The sequence below is a fragment of the Lampris incognitus genome, chromosome 1 (assembly GCF_029633865.1).
Source record: "Lampris incognitus isolate fLamInc1 chromosome 1, fLamInc1.hap2, whole genome shotgun sequence".
NCBI classification, from domain to species: domain Eukaryota; kingdom Metazoa; phylum Chordata; class Actinopteri; order Lampriformes; family Lampridae; genus Lampris; species Lampris incognitus.
Window position 1 is genome coordinate 20,176,260 of NC_079211.1, and position 26,262 is coordinate 20,202,521.

Below are 26,262 nucleotides of genomic sequence, written 5' to 3' on the forward strand. Positions count from 1 at the left end.
CTACTTTCATGTAGAATCTTTTAACCATTAATACATTTTTACTTCCTCATGCTTTCAGAGAGAACTGTGTGAGTGTCATTGAATGACATTGAATTTTGTCTTACCCACTGATCTATGGTTATTTGACACAGTTACAGGAAATCACCTTGTGTTTCATTTGCGGATAGTGTAGTGATGAGGAAAGACCACAAAACCCTCTATAGGTGGCTAATGGGTTTACTCAGATGCTTCACCCTTGTGGGACCAAGAGGCACTGCTTGTTTTAGGCTAAGTTCCAATAAGCTGTTTAGGCTCTCTGCATCAGTGCTGTCTTAACACCGCCTGGCAGTCAATTACAGAGAATGAGAACAGATATTATGCTAAATTGTATGGTGAAAAAAAAAATCATAAACATAAATCCAAAACATGTTAAGCCAATTATATCAATTCAACACTTTGGATGTATTTTAATACTGCCAGTTTCAGAGACATGATGCTGACAACACCCTCTACCATATTGCATAAGGATGGATAATGTATGCCATTTGTTCAGGTACTGGAATCTGAAAGGTAATGCGTGGGATCAGACCACGCGATATTTTTGTCTTTCACGATGGTCACCATGTCAGATTAGGCAATCAGAGTGCCATAAATTCTTGCCATCATCGTAATGCTGCCTTTCACGATCTTACGTGAATTTATATGTCGTTGGGTAGGAGGGTCAAGAAATTATCAATCATGGCTACAGAAACACTATGTGTGATGCTGGCAGGTTTGTGTTCCAAAAGAAAAAAAAAGAAAAAGAAAAAAGAATTGTGGACTCATTCCTGGTGTCACGAAGAAGACAGTATGGCCTGTCTATCCTTCAAAGAGAACTTGAGGTAACGGATGTGTTAACATGTCAAGAACATTGCATAAATGCAGTAGCAGCATCGTTTTCTCGTTGCCATGTTTACATATGTGCACCAGAGAACACTCTGCCATCCTATTGGTCAATGTCTAGGAACACGTTGTAGGAGATGTAGACTAGGCAGGAAAATACAAAAAATTCTGACATGCTAGACTTTTCGTCAGGGTATCATGGGGCATCCCAGATGCCACATCACTGTTCTTCGATTATGTCACACTACACGGGGTAAAGACGCCTGTTCATTGTTCCCAACTTTCATAATAGGGCCCCGACGCTGGAAATTTGTTGGCGATGACAAAATCGTGTCAAAATTGGGCTGAACTCGTGTAGTCTGATCCTGGCATGAGAAAGAAAGAAAGAAAGAAAGCCACTTTATTTTGTCATTGTATTCTTACAATGAATTGCATTCTTACAATGAATTGTGTTCTCTGCATTTAACCCATCCTATTGTATAGGAGCAGTGGGCAGCTGCAGCACCCAGGGACCAACTCCAGTTCTTTACATTGCCTTGCTCAGGGACACAGACAGGAGTATTAACCCTAACACACGTGTCTTTTTGATGGTGGGAGGAAACCGGAGCACCCGAAGGAAACCAATGCAGACATGGGGAGAACATGCAAACTCCACAAAGGAAGGACCTGGGACAGCCTGGGGTTCAAACCCAGGACCTTCTCGCTGTGAGGCAAGCAACGGTGCTAACCACTGAGCCACTGTGCTGCTCCATAAGACATGTTTGTTAAAGTATCATCAAAGTCTTCTGATGTTAAAAAAAAAGAAGGGCTTGGCAAGATTATATGATCAGGGGGTAGTTTTTTCTCCTTTTTACATGGGATGAGTTTGTTTCAAAATTGGATTTTGAAATTCATCTACCACAAAAAGATTTCTGTCCTTATTTGCTTTAAAAGAATTTGTCTAGTGTGAAGAATTTTGATGAAGAACGCACACAGAAAAAAAGAAAAGAAGAAAGACATTTTTCACATCTTTCATCAAAGCCTCTAAAATTCCAGAAGTCCTTCATCCTCGGGAGTGAAGACTTGTAATCACACAGTACTGGAAGAAAGTAAGAAACTAAGTAGATAAGTAAATAATTTCCCACCCAGACAGTAAAGCTATTAGCCATCAGTAATTTAGTGAAAATGGCAGAGAAAATTCAAATGGTGAAAGGTTGTTAATCAAAAAAGGAGACAATAATAACTACATTGCTTTTGATTGTAACATATTTCAGCTCGAAAATAATCTCTCCAAGTTCAGACTTTGGTAAATTGAAATCATAAATATGATTTAAATGTTACAATCTCACAGTCTGTGGCACTAGCATCACTCGGTACCAGTGGGATTCATGAATCTGGTGTGATGTCTTATTCTGAAAAATCATGTGAAAGGGGGAATATAAAATTATTTACAAGTACACTTAGAGCTCTTAACAAAAGGTAACGCAGTGTAACTGAGTCATCTTCATTCTCAAGATGACTCTGACACTGGTAGGTTTGGTCTAGAATTTTAAGATGCAAGATGTTGAGATTATACATTTATATATATATATATATAGGAATGTAATGATACTTCACGAGACAGTAAATTCCCAATACAAATATGCGATGATTCAAATCGGTGAGATGAAAAGAGGATTGTCATACTTTTTTTTTAAATTCTTTTTTTGGATTTCCCCCCCTTTTCTCTCCAATTGTACGCGGTCAATTACCCCACTCTTCCGAGCAGTCCCGGTCACTGTTCCACCCCCTCTGCTGATCCGGGGTGGGCTGCAGACTACCACATGCCTCCTCTGATACATGTGGAGTCGCTAGCTGCTTCTTTTCTCCTGACAGTGAGGCGTGTCGCCAGGGGGATGTAGCATGTGGGAGGATCACGCTACATCCCCAAGTTCTCCCTCACCCCCAAACAGGTGCCTCGACTGACCAGAGGAGGCGCTTGTGCAGCGACCAGGACACATACCCACATCCCGCTTCCCTATCGTAGACACAGCCGATTGTGTCTGTAGGGACATATAACCAAGCCAGAGGTAACGCGAGGATTCGAACCAGCGATCCTTGTGTTGGTAGGCAACAGAATAGACCACTACACTGCCCGGACGCCCAATGGCGATACTCTTTTAAGCAGCAGAGGGCGATATCTACTTTCAAGATCACTTGCTTGATGTCCTACGCCAACACTCGCATCAGTAGCTGTATCAAGGCACAAGTCATGGTGGCTGCAGGTGGGACATTGTGAATGTCCAGAGATCTCCGCTTCTGCCTGAAAATGTAGATATGCATATGTTCCTTAAAAAAAAAAGAAGTAAATTCCAAGTTAGGAACACAAGCCAAGCCTTAGTTTGTTTATCTGAAGACATTTTCTTTATTTGTATTATTAATTTATTTATTTGATTTAGGATTTGTTTTAAAATTCAGTTTAGTTTTTTTTGTTATTAAAAATAAAAGAGGCCCTGTGATGGCCTGGCGGCCTGTCCAGGGTGTTTCCTCGCCTGTCGCTCAATGACTGCTGGGATAGGCTCCAGCATCCCACGACCCTGAAAGCAGGATAAAGCCGTTTGGATAATGGATGGATAGATGAAAATAAAAGATATTTTCAGTTTTGCGTTCACAAAGAAAAGCAAATATGCATCGTTTTGCACCCTACTTCAGAAATAAAAAAAAGGTTCTTTAATTTAATAAAAAAGTACCCTTTTCAGTTTTAATTTGTCTTCAATCTCATTTTGTTGAAAAATTGCAAGAAAATCGTATCGTGAACCGAGTATCGTGAATTGTATTGTGAGTTGAGTATATTGTTACATCCCTATAAATCACCTCTCACTCTTTTTCAGGTGGTGTGTGTCCTTCTCAAGCTTGGATCCTCTACCAGAGGCCTGGGAGTTTGAGGGTTCTCCACAGTATCTTTTTTCTTTTTTTTAAATTTATTTCTGATTTTTCCCTTCTTTCTCACAATTTAGCAGCCAATCGATCCCTATTTTAGTTCAAACACCCACCCTCGCACTGCATGCATTCGCCAACTGCATCTCTTCGGCCGTCAGTCTCAAAGGAGACGCCTCGCCAATTCTGGGACAAGGCGAATCCAGGCCGAATCACTGCTATTCCGACACACACAGAGACGCATTCATGTGACGAACACAAGCCGACTCTGCCCCCTCCCAAAGACGGCGTTGCCAATTATTACTGCTTCACCGAGTCCAGCCATAGTCAGATCTGACAAGACTGGGATGAGAACCCCAGTCCCCAGTGGGCAACTGCATCGACACAAAGCCGATGCTTAGACCGCTACACCACTGTGGACCCTTCTCCACAGTATCTTAGCTGTTCCTAGGACTGTGCTCTTCTGGACAGAGACCTCAGATGTTGCTCCTGGAATCTGCTGGATCCACTCTCTCAGTTTGGGGATCACAGCCCCTAGTGCTCCTATTACCACTGGGATGACTGTGGATTTCACCTTCAACATCCGAGTTCTTCCCTCAGCCCTTGGTATTTCTCTAGCTTCTCAGACTCTTTCTCCCTGGTGTTGCTGCCGCTCAGGATTGCTACATCCATCACTACTGCTGTCTTCTGCTCCTTTTCAACCACCACAATGTCTGGTTGGTTATTAAGCACCTGCTTGTCAGTCTGGAACTTGAAGTCTCACAGGATCTTAGCACCGCTATTCTCAACCACCTTTGGTAGTGTCTCCCAGTTTTGGACTTGGGGACTTCCAGTGTGTATTCAGTACAGATGTTCCTGTACACTATCCCAGCTACTTGGTTATGCCTTTCAGTGTACGTTTTCCCCAGTTAGCATTTTACACCCTGCTACTAAGTGCTGGACTGTCTCAAGGGTGTCCTTGCACAGCCTAAATCTTGGGTCTTGTCTGGTATGGTAGACCTCTGCCTCAACCGATCTGGTGCCGAGGGCCTGTTCTTGTGCTGCTATGATCAGAGCCTATGTGCTGTCCTTCAGTCCAGCCTTTTCTAGCCACTGAGGACAGCAGCCGAATAGTGTGCATGTGTGTGTGCGCGTGCATGCATGTGTGTGTATGTTGAAGTTTTCTCATTGATAAATTCAAAAGTATGGTGCCGCTCGCTGAAAATGTGCTCATTTTTGTTTATTTGGAATTGTTTTTTAGCCTCTTAGCCCTGCACTATTAAGTGGCAATGTGCTGCTCATCAAGAAGCAAATGCAAATCAATCAATCATGAGAGAGGCATCAAACCTTATCAAGTTGTAGCAACAGCATTTGAAAAAAAATTATTTTCATCACATCATGTCTAGCCCGAAATGATCTAATCAAGAAAATTAGCACCATTGTCACAATTAAACTTTCACTATCAGGGACTGCCAAAATTCTCTACTCATATTCAGAAAGGACTACGAGTTATCTGAGCAAATAGGCCATTTTACATGCTAGAGCATAGCAGCTTATCAACAAGGTATTAGGAATGTTGCTAACAATACCATGTTGATTGTGCATCACCAGGAGCCTGCATACAACCCGTGTTTGAAAGACTCATGTAACGAATTAAATAGAATTAAGAATAGATTAAATACGTACATTGATTTTCCAGGTTTTTTTTTCCGAATGATTAACCATAGCCACTTCCAAACTTTCTAACTCAAAACCACTGACCTGTAAAGTGGCCAACTGAGAAATGTATTCAGTAGCAAATTATACAGACCAGCCCAGACTGGGAGCAGCAGCGCGTGGGCACACCGTATAGTCTTTTTTTTGCAAGAAGTCCTATGTAATCCTTGTTGCAATCTGCATGAAATTTTGTGTTGTTTTCAATCTACGTCTAACAAAGGGACCAAGCGACACTTAACCCAAAAACCGAATGTGCACGAGGGGACTAGAAAACACTGTCTGGGCATTTTAAATGTTTTTATCCATGCTAAATCAGAAAGTCAGAAAATTAAGATTCTGTGATGTTGTACCTCACAAGGAATACAACCCTTTGTAGACTCGTGGTTAATTTGCCTAAAACCATACAGCTAGCTGAATGCCCCCTATTTTGAGCTATGCGCTGTGCATCCTTATCACCAGAAAATCAGCCTGGGTACGTCGCCTCCTCTTATAATGTATGTTCTGTATAATTCAGCGCATGCTAACTAGGACAGAATCTTCTCTCATTTATGGTTCCAAGTGACTATTATGGACATTTCCTAACACAGACGAGCACCATCGGCCTATAAATCAGTACCTAATGGTCATAAATGTCTCTCTCTAAAGTAACACTGAATCAAAGTATGGTTACCTTGTTCTCATTAAATTGACCAAAAACGCAGCATTGTGCTGCAGCAGAGAATTAACAGAGGGGGAAAACAGAAGGGAAAAAGCGATGTCAAATGGAGGAATATAAACATCTGAGCAACGCTCTGTTGAAATTCCAGCATAAATCTCAAGGAACTGAAGGTGTGGAGAAAAAAAAAGTAGAAAACAGTGTCAGTGCTTTGATTCAACATCAATACATTGTCAACGTGCACATAGAAGACATGAGCGAATGCAAGGCACGCTGCAAAAAGGGAGCATCTAGTCCCAATATTGGCTACGTTGTCATGATTAATTCTATTGGAGTAAGGATGTGAATGTGTTCCTGCGAGCCTAGTGCTCCTGATGGCCTTGCCAAGAAAATCTGCTGCTTCGCTTGAAGCTTTGAATCTGTAATGTTCAGACCCCATTTCCCAGTCCAAATGGGTTTACGTGGAGGAAACAATAACAGAGGGATCCATACTAATCACGGAGGCTGCTTCTCCTGCCACCACACGTTTTGGAAGCGTGGTAAACGAACAAGCGCGCAATAACTTCGGAATAATATCGCCAACAATTGGGCACAAGCAAAACGTGAGAATGTGAGCTGAGGGTAGGCGCTTAGCGTGAACGATAGGACAAGCGCTGGGCTTGTTCCTTTACATAGGCCTGCGTACAGAGCAGCAGCCAAAAGGTCAGAGAATTGACATTAGTAATGTTGTATCAATACTGAATTATTAACATGCTTGCAGCTAAACCCCGCATATTCTTGGCTTACATTGCGCAGCATGGTGTTTGGGGGTGAATGTGCTCGGAGATGCAGGGCTCTGTTGACTCAGTTGAATTGCTTGCCTAAGGCTTCAGTGGCTGGACACAGACACATAATGAGAAAAGGTCACTGTGCCTCCTGTCTTGTCAACAAAATCACTTCAAGAGGACAAATCCTTGCTCGGTCTGAACCAGGCCTCCCTCAAATACCCTTGCCAATCACGCACCAGTAGGACCGTCTGGGTAGCCTCGGGTAATTTCTAATTGTATGGGTTTTTTTTTTGTTGTTGTTGTTTTTTTCCCCTCCCTCATATCATTCCTAATAAGCATAAAAATAAAGCTTAATAGCAAGCCTGCACATTTTATGTCTTTTTTTTTCTTTTCAAGGTTGAATGTGTCATTTGCCTGTGTGTGTGTGCGTGTGTGCCTGTCAATATCAATGTATACGAGTTTCGTAATTTTTTTCCTCCCCCCGTAAAACCACTGGCTAATTTTGTTGAATTAGGAAAAAGGTGAAAATTAAAATGAATAAAATATGCAAATTGAAGCTCTCTCTACCTTCATTCCATCGTTGCATATACATCTAAAGTAGTAATCTTTAATTATATCTGAACTTTATTCAGCAATTGTAATTATACATTATCTGATTTGACCATGACACCAATATTGTAACATCAAAAATGTCATTCAAGGTAATAATACATGTACTAGATGTTCAAACTATTGCATTATTTGCTTTTGATAGATTACGTTTGTTTTTGGTTTGATTGGTAGTGTCTTGTAAGCCCATGTGGGCTGGATATCTTATGATGTAAAACACTAATATATAATATATACACTCACCGGCCACTTTATTAGGCACACCTGTCCAACTGCTCGTTAACGCAAATTTCTAATCAGCCAATCGCATGGCAGCAACTCAATGCATTTAGGCATGTAGACATGGTCAAGACGATCTGCTGCAGTTCAAACCGAGCATCAGAATGGGGAAGAAAGGTGATTTAAGTGACTTTGAACGTGGCATGGTTGTTGGTGCCAGACGGGCTGGTCTGAGTATTTCAGAAACTGCTGATCTACTGGGATTTTCACGCACAACCATCTCTAGGGTTTACAGAGAATGGCCCGAAAAAGAGAAAATATCCAGTGAGCGGCAGTTCTGTGGGCGAAAATGCCTTGTTGATGCCAGAGGTCGGAGGAGAATGGCCAGACTGCTTCGAGCTGATAGAAAGGCAACAGTAACTCAAATAACCATTCATTACAACCGAGGTATGCAGAAGAGCATCTCTGAACGCACAACACGTCGAACCTTGAGGCAGATGGGCTACAGCAGCAGAAGACCACACCGGGTGCCACTCCTGTCAGCTAAGAACAGGAAACTGAGGCTACAATTCGCACAGGCTCACCAAAATTGGACAATAGAAGATTGGAAAAACGTTGCCTGGTCTGATGAGTCTCGATTTCTGCTGCGACATTCGGATGGTAGGGTCAGAATTTGGCGTCAACAACATGAAAGCATGGATCCATCCTGCCTTGTATCAACGGTTCAGGCTGGTGGTGGTGGTGTAATGGTGTGGGGGATATTTTCTTGGCACACTTTGGGCCCCTTAGTACCAATTGAGCATCGTGTCAATGCCACAGCCTACCTGAGTATTGTTGCTGACCATGTCCATCCCTTTATGACCACAGTGTTCCCATCTTCTGATGGCTACTTCCAGCAGGATAACGCGCCATGTCATAAAGCTCGAAACATCTCAGACTGGTTTCTTGAACATGACAATGAGTTCACTGTGCTCAAATGGCCTCCACAGTCACCAGATCTCAATCCAATAGAGCACCTTTGGGATGTGGTGGACTGGGAGATTCGCATCATGGATGTGCAGCCGACAAATCTGCAGCAACTGCGTGATGCAATCATGTCAATATGGACCAAACTCTCTGAGGAATGTTTCCAGTACCTTGTTGAATCTATGCCACGAAGGATTAAGGCAGTTCTGAAGGCAAAAGGGGGTCCAACCCGGTACTAGCAAGGTGTACCTAATAAAGTGGCCAGTGAGTGTATATATATATACATATAATTTAGTGATTCAACAGCTGATGATTGCTTATTGCATGAAACAGTCTTGTACTGTCCATTAAAGAATTTACTTATATCACTGGATTATTTTGCTCCTTATTTGTTGAGCACTTTCCCTACCTACCATTGAGTGTTTCATTTAATGAGTTATATATATATATGTTATATGTTTTGTTGTTTAATAAACACTAATAAACACTAAAATAAATCAATTCAAATTCAGATTTAAGAAAATTGTTGCCATTAACCTCCTAAGTATTGGCTTTTCTAATGATGGGGGTTCACGTGTCGACATTTATTGCTGAAAATGTAATGCTGAAAAGTTGAACACCTAAACACGCTATTAAGTAAAAGCAGTTAGTAGAGGCGCTTCAGTGTCAACTCGAGAAATAAGAATTATATATATATATATATATAAAATGTCACCCTGCCTGTTTGACATTGTTGTGCAAAATAACATGGGCTGACATCTCAAATGGAATGATCAATACAGTAAAGCTGTTGTAAATCAAACATCGCTCCGTGAATAAGGACCGACAGCTCAGTACCATGATGGCGATACAGCGTGATAATGGAAATATCTCAGCGATCAAGTGTAATCCCAACGCTTTGCTTTTTACCAAGCTGTGCCGTGTTCTTCTGCTAGCTGGCTCTGAAGCTTGCAGCCCTCTCTTCATTCAATAGTGGCATCGAAGACAGCGGTTACCCGGAGTCATCCCAGGGTCCACCGCAGCATCCTCTTTTCTCATGCATTGTTGCGTTATCACTAAGCGTGGTCATCACGTGCTTTGTTTCTCAGTCTGCTTTGCCCCCCTCCACACCCTTTGCCCCCATCCTGGAGGTGGGAGAGGTGGGATCCCCTCCTCCAGTTTCTCCTCCTGTAGAGTCTCTCATCTTATTCCTGGGATGATCATTTTTTTCACCACACAGTTTTTTTCTGATGTGATTTGACGGTCTTAAGACAGAGGGCTTCGTCTGGTGTCGTTTACTGCATCGCCATGTTTCTCAATGTGTGGATGTGAAGCCTCTAAGGCTTTTACTACGAGGCTATACAAATAGACCACTTGAAAACACCAAAACATTAATAAGTCATTATGGAATTAATCAAATTTGAATTAGATTTTGAATAAATAATGCCATAAATAAAACAATAAATAGAATCACAATGTCACAGTCTCATTTGTTAATCAAGGACATACATATCGACAAAATATGCCTCAAAATTCAAAGAGTGCACTTAATTAAGATTAAATCATATTTGTTAATCAGACACACAAACTCTGTGTGTGCACTTAATTAAGATTAAATCATATTTGTTAATCAGAAACACAAACTCTATGCTACCAAGTTTAAAAATACCTAAACACAATGCTAAAATAATAATACTTAAATAAAATTAAATATATATATACACACACACACACACACACACACAATATATATATATATATACATATTAGTTAGCTTATCGGTAAAGATTGCGCTAAAATGTGTTATTGGCATCGTCAAATTATTATTTAATGAGTTTTCACCGTGTGTGGGTCCCTCACAATACATTACAGTGTAAAATAGCTCATGAATGTCTTTTACCCTGACTTTGTTCCCATGTGGGGACAATAGTCTATCAAGCATAAAAATGAAATAAAGTTTAGAATATTAACAGTATTTTCATGTATCAGTGCAAAAAAACTCAAGCCTCTAAGGCCAATGCGTTGGATTTGAGGTTTTATTAGGGTTTATAAAAAATGTTGGAGCCTTTTTTCCCCCCACTTGGATTTTTGGGGTAGACAGTATCACAAATGACATGATGACCATTTTACGCAACATAGCTCCTTAAATTCTCACTGCTCAAAATTACTACCATAGGCCAATACATAGAGAGAGTGGAATCATATAATGTTATCTCATGAAAAATTATGTAAAAACACGTCCGACAACAAAACTGAGCTATTGACCACTGACCCATTCACTGTCAGTTTCTCCAAAATGATTTTACAAAAGGTTTTAAATGCATCCTAGTGGTTCTACCAGTAAAGAGCATGCAATGTTGGCCCAAGTGAACATCCTGAGTCTGGATCCCAGGCACTTTGCTTCTTCTCAACACCCCCCCCCCCACACACACACACACACAATCACATCTCGCTTTTCCCTATTTCTTTCTGTTGCTCGCCACTTCTCTGCCCAAAGCAAAACTCATCAAAATTGAAAGGGTAGCAGTGACACAAAGTAAAGACATCATCAAAGTAAAACCATCTTTACTTTTCCCCCCGAAGAAAAACGTTAACCAGGATTATATGGTGACAGGATTATATGGCCACATCAACATTTTCAAAAATTATACCAATCTAGATAAACGAAAATATCAGTCAGTCACCATCAGTGCCATCAGCGACAAAGAGCCAAATTCATCTCTGCTAGTTCCCATCAAATGACCTTCAAGAGCTTTCAAAATTTCTGTCTGAGCACAAGCTTTGTAGGGTTTCTGCTCAGTCCATGGTGTGATGAAGTGGAGGTGGCTTTCACATCACTCCCCGGTGGCCTTACTAAGGAACTATTAATCTACAGCTCTCCATATTGCATTCAGATCTGCTCTCCCCAGCTGCCACCTGGCCTAAAGTAAAGGCCAAGAGAGGACCCAGAGGACTGGACACCATCTGATTATGAGCTGAGCCAGGACACCTCTGGGTACCTAAGAACTTCCCTTGACAGTGACTGATGGCCAATTAACCAGTTGGAGAGGAGTATTGATCACTGGGAGAACACATAGGGCCTTAAAACATCTCCTAACATAACCTTTCTCGCTGTACAAGGTGGTGAGGACTGAGCAGTCTACCCAGTGCACCATGCATTAGAAAATAAACATTCTTTTCACATAGCATTCGAAGAGCAAGTGGGCATCCATGGTAAGTTAGTTTCCTTACAAATGAAATGCCCACTAGATCTGTACTACACTCTGGTAAAACAGTACACAAAAGTCCATTGCTATACAAGCCCTGATCACCTAAAGTGAAGAGAGAAGGAACACAACTTAATCCCTTAATCTATAGATTTATGGCCCACTAGTCAAGAAGAAGGGAGGAGGATCTTGGAGGGCCAAGCTTCACCAAAGGTGCCTCGAACAGCACATTAGTCGCCTCCCCTGAGATTGACTCCAGCACATCAACCCTAGTCTCCCACATACTCCGTGTTCTACGCTGAGGTGAAAGATCAACATTATGCGAGCTCCCTCCCTGTGAACAGCGGCAGACAGCAAAAATACCATGCAGAAAAAGAATGCAAGCAACAAAGACAGAGACAGACAGAGACAGATAAACATGAGAGAGACAGGCTGTGGGAGGAGATCCTTTGATTTCTACCCCTAGGAAGGGACTTAGCTTGGTGACCCCATCCTGACTTCTCATCGGTGGCTAATGGATATGCAGTTGGTTGCCACAGGGCACATAATATCAGCAATGACAAAAATCCAAAAGTAGAGATGAGAGCTAATCTTCCAGCTGCTGATACAAAGTCAGAAACTGCAGCCCACTGTGAATTATTGCTTGGATTAGTTTTGGGAGATCTCATCTCCCATCAGAGGTGAAAGGTCAATTTCCCCCTACCTAGATGGACCCGTGCAGATACATAGTGATGCTGGTGTACCACATTTCAGGATGGAAACAGCTCAGCCTCAGCCCCTAAGCACTCTCACACGGACCTGAATCATAGAAATGGGGTAATTGAAACAAAAGGGCAGAGTTTGACAGAGATGTAGTGGTTTCGCAGGGCTTCTGCACTGACCGCAGAAAATAAGCCAAACTCCTCCCCTCGCCGAGCTTCATCTTCAACGTGTCCTCGTCTCACGCCCATGTCCTTCTCTTCGTCCTCTGGATTTCCATTTGAAAATGATAAGGGGGACGTGGGAAATGTTACGCTTTTCAAAGATAAAGAGCGGGGACATTTGTCACCGAATGGCGCGTGGTCCTCCATCGTTTAAAGCTGACCTGCGTTGACATGCACTGTTTACCTTTTATTCGTTTGTACTGAACTATTATCTATTCCTCCATTAATCAAAGCAACTCTAAGTGAAGAAATAAAATCTAGCAAGCGTAACACAGTTAGGGGTAAAATGAGTAGTTTTACGCGCATCCGTGTGCATGGACAAATAATTGTGACAGTGTTAACGTGCTAAGTGTCTGATCACTTTGGTGCAGAAAACAAGCAGTTCAGACTCCTTTTTTTTTCTTTCTTTCATTTGCACATCATCCAGTTCAAATGCTGAGAGCGCTGCCAAAATCTGAACGAGGATGTGCTCTCCCAAGGGGTTGAATCAGTTTAATATATTTACCTCTTTTTATTTCTTCTCTAAAGTGTAATTTCCCCATTGCACGATGCATTCTGCAATCGAACATCATGGTAATTTATCGAGTGGGTATCAAGGGTAGGGAAAATAAATCATTTTTATGTTAAATTTCTTTCCCCTCAGTGGATAGATTTCCCCTTTTTGCATGTGTCACTCGAATTCATCTCTCATGATGGGGTGGAACAAAAACTCTCTTTTTCGGCAGTGAATTACCATTGCCATTTGAAAGACCATTTTCCTGTAAATACATGGCGATCATTTGCTATGCACGCATTAGCTATGGGGCAGAAATGAAGCGTTTTTAAATTCCTTTGACCAGAAGGCAAGTTCCCCCAATAAATTATGTTAATCTCAGCTCTCCCTCTCCTTATCACATTCTCGAATGAATCAATGAAGGGAGACAAAACTGCTTGGTGGGTTAGACAGCCATGGGATGATTCAAAGTATAATTAACAGCACACAAGACACGGGTACCCCGGTGGCTCACCTAGTAGAACGTGTACCCCTTACTGCAGCAGCCTGGGTTCGAATCCAGCCCAGGCCCTTTGCTGCATGTCATCCCCTCTCTCTCCCCTGCTTTCCCTGTCCCTCTACTATCACTGTCAGTAAGCGAAAATGTTGAAAAAATAGTCTTAAAAAACAAGAACAACACACGAGATGAGCAAAAGCACCATCTTAAGTGTTGATAACAGTAACGGAAACTGAATGAGAGTACCGTATTGTGTGCTGGATTTATGCTACCACCACTAACCATTTGCTCTGATCATCACATGCATAACACCCTGCAGAAAATGCTCTGAGGTGACTGTTCATACAAGTAGGAAGTGGTCTGATACCAAATCCCATACTCCCTCACTGATCCAGACAACAATTGCCTGGCAACGCTTTGGCTAGGCAGAAGGAAAACACAGGAAAATCCAGGATATTTACTCTCTCTCTCTCTCTGCACTGGCGGCTGCCTTTTTGATGATCCCCTCTCAATGAAGTAAGCAGTGGGCCAACTAACAAACATGCATAGTCGAGAAAAGAGATGTTCAAAACAGATCTGACGCACGCAACTGATGTCAGCAAAGAGACACCTGCACACACATCCACACCATCAAACAGACGCACACCAAATGCACTGAAAATGTATGGGCGCCAATCCTTGTGCAACCACCTCCCCCAGACTTACAGTACTGCAAACACACAGTGTGTGCCTGCACTGCTGAAGTGGCACAGTTCTTTGTTCCTAATGCTGAAAGTCTGCTTCCACCTTCTGTCTGGCCCGTCAGATCACTCACAACATAGCGAACGGGAAGTGCTCCACTAGTTTAAATCTAGATTGACAGGCCTACCTTTATTACTGACTGAGTTATGTTTCCTTGAGGAGAAAAAGAAAAAAAAAAGAAAAAAGACAAGCTCGCTTGTGATACTGGCGAATGCGGAGTCAGCAACTTCTCCCTCTACAGAGGATTGTTCGAGTGTTCTCATCTGAGACTGTCCCAGGCCTGACGTAAAAAGAAGTGGCTGCCTACTGGCCCATTTGTGGGACTTGCACTTTTCGATAAAGGCAGCATATAAACTATGTTAGGAGTCTATTATATGTATAATTGTACAGGCTTAATGCCCGTTGGAGTACACCACAGCCTGAATAACGGCGAAGGGGCGTGTCCGAGAAAAGGTGCTACAGAGGTCAGAGAAGAACTTGGGGCTACCGAGACAGTGTGGGAATTCAGCATGCAACCTCACAAATAAATCAGAATACATCAATTTCAGCATGCATCATAAAGTGTTTTGTAAATACCACGGCACTGCTATTTGCCTAGCTTGAAATATGACGTCCCTGGAGCACGATTGTTTATTTAGTCTCAATATATTCAGAATTATGCACTAATTAATGCAAGAGAAAAACCCTCTTAATTCATCGTCTCGTGGATTTCCAGTGTCCTAAGGCAAAAGACACATTTAAACAACTTTTAGCATGTTTGCCTTCCGTCCACAGTTGGAAAACGAGCACAAGGTAAATGAAGAGTGAAATCCTGGCCAAATGTTTTTTTGGATACTCACCAGCAGCTTCCAGCTGAGTTGCATTGTCAGGATGAGTCTGCATCCCCCCGCAGAGGAGCACAGAAAGTCTTTTATTAATGACAATACAGGAAATGCCTTTATTAACGTCCATAAACGCCACGAAGCCTGGCATTTAAGGCACCGGTGAATCAAAGCGCACTAATCGAGACCCTGGCTTGAGTGTTGGAATAAGTGCTCTGACCTTCGGATTTGTATGCCACTGCCACGTTGGACTGATCCAAGCAGACTCAGTCTTAGGCTCAATTTAATGTTGCAAAAAAAAAAAGAATTTTAAATACAAACGAGGGAGGATATAAATGGGTTGATTTTCCCCCCCCAAACAGATCTTATTGGTCAGCAGCCTGTGTGTGACTGGCGAGGCTAACTTGCATTTTACGGCGTGACGCTTTAACGCCACGCAGTCGATTATTTTGTGCATGATCTTGCATGCAGCCGCGAGGTGCCCCGCCACAACAGCCTACACCGTACAGTGCAACTCATCGGTGCGAGCGGGTCGCCCAGTCCGTAAAGCTGCCAGCACGCTGGCCATGCAGCAGGAAGGACTCCTCGGCGGGGCGAAACGTGGAGTTGCACGGTTTCCTCTGCCAGCCGGGCAAAGCAGCCGTTCAGTATAAGGACACGTTCACTTTGTACAGCCTATGACGAGATGATCACCCCCGTAGTGTCTTTTTTTTGTATTCTTCTCAGTTTACAGCACTTGGGCTTGGCCATTTAACTGCTTGTACACTATAACAGTGAGAGGAGCACAACGTGAGCGGGCCCCACGCATCGGTTAGGAAGCATTTCGCAGAACGTGGTTTGTTCTTTTTCCTTTATCCCCTAACTTCCTAATCGGTCACATGAAAGCCATGCTAGAGACGGGAACTAACGCTAAAAAAAAATTAAACAAAACAAAAATCTGCTGACCATGTCGCCTGACTGAAGCGAAGATGCCTGAAGTTAACCTTACAGCCACATACACTACCCAGCGTAACCTTGCAGATGTGCCTAACTGACGACTGTTTGCGTTTGCAGATGACCAAAAGGCAGTGTAGTATACAGGATAATGGAGGAGTATATGGTCACGTGTCGCGTTTGAAACACTTCTATCCGACAAACAAAGAGGTTTCCCCATCATACGAACGAGACGCATACACGTGCAGAAATCTACTCACCGATGCAGGTGAAGCCGGAGATCAGCCACAGCATCAACAACGTAGAAGTGAACGTACAGCGGACAAAGGGCTCCGGGAGTAAGGGCATCATCTTTTTTTCCCCCTACTTCACCGTTGAAGTTTCGAAAGGCAGTGGAGGAGAAACGAAGCACTGGCAGACTGGGTTTTCTTTCTTTCTTTCTTTCTTTTCGTTTGTTTTTAGGGTCCGAAGAGTGTCTTCAATAGCACTTTCGCCTAATTTTCACAACAACCGAGTCTCTCCTTAACACGTACACCCCTCCCGTTCATCGGCCATCGGTATCCCCGTCGTGCGTCTTCGTTGCTGGGAACAACGCATCACAGGTGTGGTAAATAAAGAAGCCGTTGCCTCTCTCTCTCTCTCTTGCTCTCTCTCTCTCTCGCGTTTTCTGTATCTTCCAAAAGCTGCTATCCGTTCACAGGTCCCCCCCACGGAGTAGGGGTTATAGATTTCGGCTCCCCTCACCTCTTTGCGTCCTTCCCGCGAAAGAAATACCTCTCCCGAATTGGGAAAACTGCATAAATTGGCATCGGGGAAAGGACATCTGCTTGCACAGCAATGCTCAGAGTGATGAGAGTCAACGAGGGTACGGCGCGAGGAGCGGAGCGCCAAAACCAGGAGCGGACTCTGCGTCTTCGGTTGGAATGGAGCGCCCTAAACTCACCCTATTGATGTAGCTAGCCCCCTTTTCGTCTGCAAAATTTACATATCTCCAATAACCGTAACTAGTCGTCTCTTAGTTGTCGGCAATGTACGACGGAAAATGAAATTATTGCATCCATATTCATTCAAGTTTTCCGGGTATGCGTTTCATATTAACTGCATACAATGGAAATGATGGATATGACCATCAGTCGTGTATATATTATCAATCACGTTGGTGCTTTGCATACAGATCCAGGCAGATCGCATCTGCATGCGATTGAGATTCAAATACTTAGGCTTTGCCTCTGTTTTTTCTTGGCTTGTGCCTGTTTGCTGCAATACATCACTGATGGACAAACACAAATTATGAACTATAGGGAATAGATATTCCCACACGAGAAAAAGCCTGTTACCGAACTCTCAGCTGCATATGAGTTACATCCCAATGCGTTTCTCATAGACTACCCATGCATTGCCTTTCCTCATTTATGACAATGGACTTACTGCCAAGCTCATCACACATGACCTTCACATGTTGCCTGCCTGCATGATAAGCAGATCATTAATAACACCTTTCAGTGAGGTTTTTTTGTTGTTGTATTTTTGCTGATATATATATGGACAAAAGTATTGGGACACCTGGGCATTACACCTACAGGAGCTTTTATGACATCCCATTCTAAATCCATAGGCATTAATATGGAGTTGGTCTCCCCTTTGCAGCTGTAACAGCTTCCACTCTTCTGGGAAGGCTTTCCACAAGATTTTGGAATGTGTCTGTGGGAATTTTTGCCCATTCATCCAGAAGAGCATTTGTGAGGTCAAGCACTGATGTTGGACGAGAAGACCTGGCTCACAATCTCATTCTAGTTCATCCTAAAGGTGTTCGATGGGGTTGAGGTCAGGGCTCTGTGCAGGCCAGTCAAGTTCTTCAACACCAAACTCACTCAAACATGTCTTAATGGACCTTGCTTTGTGCACTCGGGCACAGTCATGCTGGGACAGAAAAGGGCCCTCCCCAAATGGTTCCCACCAAGTTGGAAGCATAGAATTGTCCAAAATGTCTCAGTATGCTGAAGCATTAAGATTTCCCTTCACTGGAACTAAGGGGCCTAGCCCAACCCCTGAAAAACAACCCCACACCATTATCCCTCCTCCACCAAACTTTACAGTTGGCACAATGCAGTCAGGCAGGTAACGTTCTCCTGGCATCCACCAAACCCAGGCTCGTCCATCAGACTGCCAGACAGAGAAGTGTGATTTGTCGCTCCACAGAACACATTTCCACTGCTCCAGAGTCCAGTGGCAGTGTGCTTTACACCATTCCATTCGAGGCTTGGCATTGTGCTTGGTGATGTAAGGCTTGCATGCAGCTGCTTGGCCAAGGAAACCCATTCCATGAAGCTCCCGGCACACAGTTTTTGTGCCGATGTTAATGCCAGAGGAAGTTTGGAACTCTGCAGTTACTGAGTCAACTGAGCGTTGGCGACTTTTATGCACTATGCACCTCAGCACTTGTTGACCCCGCTGTGTGACTTTACGTTGTCTGCCACTTCATAGCTGAGTTGCTGTTGTTCCGAAACGCTTCCAGTTTTCAATAATACCACTTAAAGTTGACCGTGGAATATCTAGCAGGGAAGAAATTTCACGAACTGACTTATTGCAAAGGTGGCATCCTATGACAGTACCACGCTTGAATTCATTGAGCTCTTCAGAACGACCCATTCTTTCAAAAATGTTTGTAAATGCAGACAGCGTGGCTAGCTGCTTGATTTTATACACCTGTGGAAATGAGTCTGAATGAAACACCTGAATTCAATGATTAAGAGGTGTGTCCCAATAATTTTGTCCATATACTCTCACTGGCCACTTTATTAGGTACACCTTGCTAGTACCGGGTTGGACCGCCTTTTGCCTTCAGAACTGCCTTAATCCTTCGTGGCATAGATTCAACAAGGTACTGGAAACATTCCTCAGAGAGTTTGGTCCATATTGACATGATAGCATCACGCAGTTGCTGCAGATTTGTCGGCTGCACATCCATGATGCGAATCTCCCGGTCCACCACATCCCAGAGGTGCTCTATTGGATTGAGATCTGGTGACTGTGGAGGCCATTTGAGTACAGTGAACTCATTGTCATGTTCAAGAAACTAGTCTGAGATGATTCGAGCTTTATGACATGGCGCGTTATCCTGCTGGAAGTAGCCATCAGAAGATGGGAGCACTGTGGTCATAAAGGGATGGACATGGTCAGCAACAATACTCGGGTAGGCTGTGGCGTTGACATGATGCTCAATTGGTACTAAGGGGCCCAAAGTGTGCCAAGAAAATATCCCCCACACCATTACACCACCACCACCAGCCTGAACCGTTGATACAAGGCTGGATGGATCCATGCTTTCATGTTATTGACGCCAAATTCTGACCCTACCATCCGAATGTCGCAGCAGAAATCGAGACTCATCAGACCAGGCAACGTTTTTCCAATCTTCTATTGTCCAATTTTGGTGAGCCTGTGCGAATTGTAGCCTCAGTTTCCTGTTCTTAGCTGACAGGAGTGGCACCCGGTGTGGTCTTCTGCTGCTGTAGCCCATCTGCCTCAAGGTTCGACGTGTTGTGCGTTCAGAGATGCTCTTCTGCATACCTCGGTTGTAATGAATGGTTATTTGAGTTACTGTTGCCTTTCTATCAGCTCGAACCAGTCTGGCCATTCTCCTCTGACATCAACAAGGCATTTTCGCCCACAGAACTGCCGCTCACTGGATATTTTCTCTTTTTCGGATCATTCTCTGAATACCCTAGAGATGGTTGTGCGTGAAAATCCCAGTAGATCAGCAGTTTCTGAAATACTCAGACCAGCCCGTCTGGCACCAACAACCATGCCACGTTCAAAGTCACTTAAATCACCTTTCTTCCCCATTCTGATGCTCGGTTTGAACTGCAGCAGATCGTCTTGACCATGTCTACATGCCTAAATGCATTGAGTTGCTGCCATGTGATTGGCTGATTGGAAATTTGCGTTAACGAGTAGTTGGACAGGTGTGCCTAATAAAGTGGCCGGTGAGTGTATATATAACTGTTAAAAAGGGTAGGGAAAGTGCTGAACAAATAAGGAGCAAAATAATCCAGTTAGTCAAGTAAATTCTCTATGAGACAGTACAAGTGTGTTTGAAACAGGCTTGTACTGTCTCATAGAGAATTGACTTGACTAACTGGATTTTATATATCAGCACAGATACATGAAAAAAGATTTTAATACACTGCAGTACAGGCCTGTTTCGTGCGTCTCGCACTCATCAGCTGCTAAATATACACTGCTCAAAAAAATAAAGGGAACACCTAAAAACACAATTATAGACCTCGATTAATGAAATATTTCAGCTGAAAATCTTTATTTATTAGACAGAGGAATGTGTTTAGAGCAAAATAACCTGAGAATGATCAAGGGAAATCAAAATCATTAGCCCATTAAGGTCTGGATTCAGAATCATACTCAAAATCAAAGTGGAAAATGAGAACATAGGCTGATCCAACTTCTGTGGAAATTCTTCAAGACGATTCAAAATGAGGCTCAGTAGTGTGTGTGGCCTCCACGTGCCTGTATGCACTCCCTACAACGTCTGGGCATGCTCCTGATGAGACGACGGATGGTCTCCTGAGGGATCTCCTCCCAGACCTGGATCAGGGCATCGGTCAACTCCTGGACAGTCTGTGGTGCGACATCGCGTTGGCGGATGGTACGAGACATGATGTCCCAGAGGTGCTCGATTGGATTCAGGTCTGGGGAACATGCAGGCCAGTCCATAGCATCAATGCCCTCGACATACAGGAACTGCTGACACACTCTGGCCACATGAGGACGAGCATTGTCATGCATGAGCAGGAACCCAGGGCCCACTGCACCAGCATATGGTCTGACAATGGGTCTGAGGATCTCATCCCGGTACCTAATGGCAGTCATGGTACCTCTGGCTAGCACGTAGAGGTCTGTGCGGCCCTCCAAAGATATGCCTCCCCAGACTATCACTGACCCACCGCCAAACCGGTCATGCTGGAGGATGTTGCAGGCAGCAGAACGTTCTCCACAGCGTCTCCAGACTCTCTCACGTCTGTCACATGTGTTCAGTGTGAACCTGCTCTCATCTGTGAAGAGCACAGGGCGCCAATGGCGAATCTGCCAACCAAGATGTTCTCTGGCAAAGGTCAATCGGGCTGCACGGTGTTGGGCTGTGAGCACAGGCCCCAATTGTGGACATCGGGCCCTCATACCATCCTCATGCATTCTGTTTCTCACTATTTGAGCAGAAACCTGCACATTAGTGGCCTGTTGAAGGTCGTTTTGTAGGGCTCCGGCAGTGCTCCTCCTGTTCCTCCTTGCACAAAGGACCAGATAGCGGTCCTGCTGCGGGGTTGTTGTCCTCCTGCGGCCCCCTCCACGTCTCCTGGTGTACTGGCCTGTCTACTGGTACCTCCTCCATGCTCTGGACACTGTGCTGGGAGACACATCAAATCTTCTTGCCACAGCACGCATTGATGTGCCATCCTGGATGAGCTGCACTACCTGAGCAACTTCTGTAGGTTGCAGATACCGCCTCATGCCACCTCTAGTGGTGAGGGCACTAGCAAAATGAAAAACTAACCAAAGATCGGCCAGAAAAGATGAGGACAGGCAAATGGTCTGTGACCACCACCTGCAAATCCATTCCTTTTATAGGGGTTGTCTTGCAAATTGTCTAATTTCCACCTGGTGGAAATTAGACGATTTACCAACAAGTGAAATTGATTCACAAGTCAGTGTTGCTTCCTAACTGGACAGGTTGATATCTCAAAAGTGTGATTGACTTGGAGCTACATTGCATTGCTTATGTGTTCCCTTTATTTTTTTGAGCAGTGTATATATATATATAGTCCAGTGAGTCAAGTAATTTCGCTCCTTATTTTTTGAGCACTTTCCCTACCATTGAGTGTTTCTTTTAATAAAGTTATATATATATATATATATATATATATATATATATATATATATGTGTGTGTGTGTGTGTGTGTGTGTGTGTGTTCTCTGTCACATACTAGTCAGCAGAATAATCAGTGGGAGAAAAGAACTGGACCATCTCACCAGCTAATTATGAGATGGATGATTCCTTAGATAGTACTCAGCTATTACACAAACTCATTAAGCCTTCTTTCCATCCAGCATCTCTTGCTAAAGGTCAAAATCACATTCAGTACAATGACAGCACACACACACACACACACACACACACACACACACACACACAGACAACACGATCACGCACTGTGAGATCATCATTTCTCAACATATCCTGTTGACCATTTTAAGGGCAAGGGAGACTCAGAGAGAGACATCATCTGTCACAGTAGCATGAAACAATAGGATGACTCAGCCTCTGTCACTTATGGGGTTGTTCAACATCACCCCCCTCCGTTATTCTCTTCATCTGCCCCAAGTCGCACTGCACGGAGCTAGCTCCATTGCATCCTTATGAATTAGATGTTCTACTAAAGAGTGGGTCTGAAGCAGAGTATTTTCCTCTGACAGAACGTCACCAAGCTAGACCGATATTAAACACGGGTTGTAGAATCTTTTCACAATTACTGCCACTGTACTACTGTTACCTTCATGGACATCTAGAAGCAGCCGCGTGGTCTTACAGGCAGTGTTTTTTTGGTGCTTTGTTGCAGTCATGTGAAGGTTCGCTGAGTCAAGGCTAGATGACTCCTTCCCTCTCGGCCTTGATGTTTTCCCACAGAATCCTGTAGGCGTCCCATATTCATACTCAATCAGAGCACAATGAACAATCACGTCTCTTTGGGGAGTTGACACTTTCAGTTGTTCATCAATTTGTGGCGTTGTAATTAATTTTCCTTCTGTCATTGGGTAGAGTTACAATATCCTGAGATTTCCAGCAGCTTCTTCCCCTGGAATCAATCATCAATCTGAGCCATTTACTACCAATCGTCTTCTACCATCTTGAATAATTCACTGTAGCCATGACTCAAAGAGCCTCGAGTTGGTGATCTATAAGTATTAAGAAAACATGAAGCTCATTTGTATGTTACACATGCTGTGGTTTTGTTCTCGTTGCCTCCCGTAAAAAGGAATTACATTCATAACGCATGGAGCCTGTAAAGACAACTGATTCACCCAGTCTATAATCATCGATCCATATAAGGTGTCCAGTGTGAAATTAATATTATGTGTTGTTTACAAACAGCAGAGCAGGTCCCTGGAGGAGGATGCAGTGAAGACTGACTATTTGGATTCGAGTGCAGACATCCAGAGAGAGAAGGAGGCTGTATCAACTTCCATCATGACCACAGATTCACAGCCTATTGTTTTGTTTATATCAAATTAAACAGCACTGCTACTCCAGAGAGATATAATTGACCACAGTCTGAGTTTAAATGACTGTAAAGATCTTAATAAGCCATCAGTGGATTGCATATTAGGTTGCAAGCCACTTACAAGGATGCAGCCCAGCGAGAATGAAATTGAAATTCAGATTCGTGTGCCGCAGCATTTTAGCCATTAATTATCATGCAAAATGACTCTATGATGATCAATAGGGTATCAATGTAATTAAATAGTATCGATATGGGCATAAGGGAAATTAATTAGAAGTTAAACCCATCCCAGTAATACACAAACTAAGCACATATCGAACATGGAGGTGTTACTTTTTAAATCGTAGCATCTCCACGGGCCTCCGACTGTGTGTTGGATATGTTTTTCAAGGACTATACCATATAAACCCCTTTGAAATGGCGTGTACAACGTTGTTGAAAAAACATGAAACCTCCAACCATTACAAATCTCACCCTCATCAATGCAAACAGTAGGACACATAGGCCCTGATGGCATCCAAGAATTGTACCCAGTGGTAGGCGCACCGAACACATCACATATAGATTTTATGATCTGGAGTGCACTGTGTGAATTCATTTAATTAAATCAATTTGCATGACTGGAGATAAAGTAGCCCCCACATGATCTCAAAGACTGTCTGTAGCTGAGCGAGGAGCAAAAGCAGATGAGAGTGAATGGAAGCTATAGCTTAAATAAAAGCGAGAGAAAATGGGAGAGAGAGAGAGAGAGAGAGAGAGAGAGAGAGAGAGAGAGAGAGAGAGAGAGAGAGAGAGAGAGAGAGAGAGAGAGAGAGAGAGAGAGAGAGAGAGAGATGACGAGACCTAAGGGACCCAGTGAGGGTCTCTCATTTCAGCAGCACAGACTGCTGATGAAGCTGAACTTCCAATATCCCCACACTTCAGCTCTGATGATTTCTCAATTTTACAGATATGGCCTGAGAATGTGATTCGATGAAAATGTAAAATGGGATAACCACCTAATCACATGAAATGGACGGCGTTTTATCCCATGGCTACAAATCAAAACTAGACACTCGAAAAATTAAAGTTGACTTGGGGTTTTTGATTCAAAGTATAACTCCCTGGCTTTGGACTAGGAGACAATGTCGTGAGAGAGAGATGAATTAACAATTTAGGTTTTTTTTTTTTTTAAATCTTATGCAGATTCTTGACACAAATTTTTCCCTTTTTCTCTTTATCCTGCAGACTGTAGATTCAAAGTGGATGTTCGGGGTCTGAAAGCAGCCCCGATGCGTTTTCTTAGCGGAGCTCCAACAGTCGAATAAGAAACGCAAACAATTTATTCATGAAATGTTTTTTCCTCCCCCAAATAGATTTCTCTAAACTGTGTGAGTACTCAGAAAAGTATGATGATTTCATTTTCCACGAGTCTCAGGGTCATGCATACATTTGGATTCTGTCAGCAAAATTGACTAACTGACTGTTAATACATCATATCCTTTGCTTTAAGCACTGAACTGGCTCAACAGAGGATGACCCGCCAGAATTTCCCACACAGCTGTATCAACAAGTGGCAAAAAAAGGGGGGGAACATTAAATCTTTGGAGACCCCCATTAAACAATGACATTAGGAAGGAAATTGCGCTGCAGGATGATTCACATTCTTTGGGAGGAACAAACCCAACTGCAAAGTAGAATGAGTTTCTGATATTGAAAACATTTTGACCATCACACAAGTGTCAAAGAAAGTTGCAGATATGCAGAGTGCTTTGAGAAATTGTGATCGTATCAAAGGCAGAATTTTGCATGGTAATGTCAAGAGTGAGTTTGATATTAAAATAGTACCACTAAAGAGAATATAATGATAATTCTACAGTTGTATGAAGAATATAAGTATGATTCTGTTAGTCATGTAGTCCTATAGAATAGGTTATCCTATCAGTTTTGGATGAACAAAAAAAATAACTTTGCTTGAAGTGACTTGGAAATGTTACGTGCCGTCGTGATAGCGTTTAATAAGGCAAGACAATGGGCGACAGCAAATCACTCCTCACCACTCCCTCTCGGGGTTTTTTTTTCCTCTAACTCTTATTTCTAAAAAAACAAAACAAAAAGAAATTTCCCAGAATATGTTTCCTTGACCGACATTCCCTTGCTGTTTTGAATGTCACATTGTCTAAGTGTGAATGGAAGAGGGATTTGAATGATGTTGAATGTTTTATGACCCCCTGCTTTTGTGTCAGACTCTGTGGCGTGGTGGCGAAGTGCTAGCAAGAAGGTCCTGGGTTCGATTCCCGCCTGGGGTGGGGTTGGCACTGGGGGAGTTCGCATGTTCTCCCCAGGCCTGTCGGTGTGCAGTGGCTGTCTGTGTGGCCTCTGCATGTTCCCCTCCCGTGCTCAGGTGGCTTATTTCTAGACTAGGGGGCTTTCTGTGTGGAGTTTGCATGTTCTCCCCATGCTCACATGGGTTTCCGCCAACATAAAAAATAAAAACATGCAGAACACTCTCCTGCCCTATCCCTGACCACGGCATGGATGTCCACCTGGAATTGGTCCCAGGGCACCAAAGGAAAACAGGCTGCCCACTGTTCTTGGCTGCCCCTGGAGAAAGGACAGCAGGATGGGAAAAATGCAGAAGGAACATTTTTTCAGCCACCACTCCCTCCCTAGTCTCTCCACCTCTTTATCGTTCTCTCCTTCTTTTTCTTCTTCTTCTTTCTTTTGAGGAA

General features: G+C 43.2%; 1 protein-coding gene across 1 annotated transcript in view; it reads right to left on the reverse strand.

Annotated features, from left to right (window-relative positions):
• The window catches only part of unc5a (unc-5 netrin receptor A), a 159,085-nt gene extending 142,017 nt beyond the window's left edge, over positions 1-17,068 (reverse strand). Inside the window, 1 exon segment of the mRNA XM_056276575.1 lies at positions 16,520-17,068. Within this exon segment, the coding sequence (XP_056132550.1) occupies positions 16,520-16,610 (91 nt within the window). The 5' untranslated portion in view covers positions 16,611-17,068.
• Positions 17,069-26,262: the final 9,194 nt, after the last annotated feature.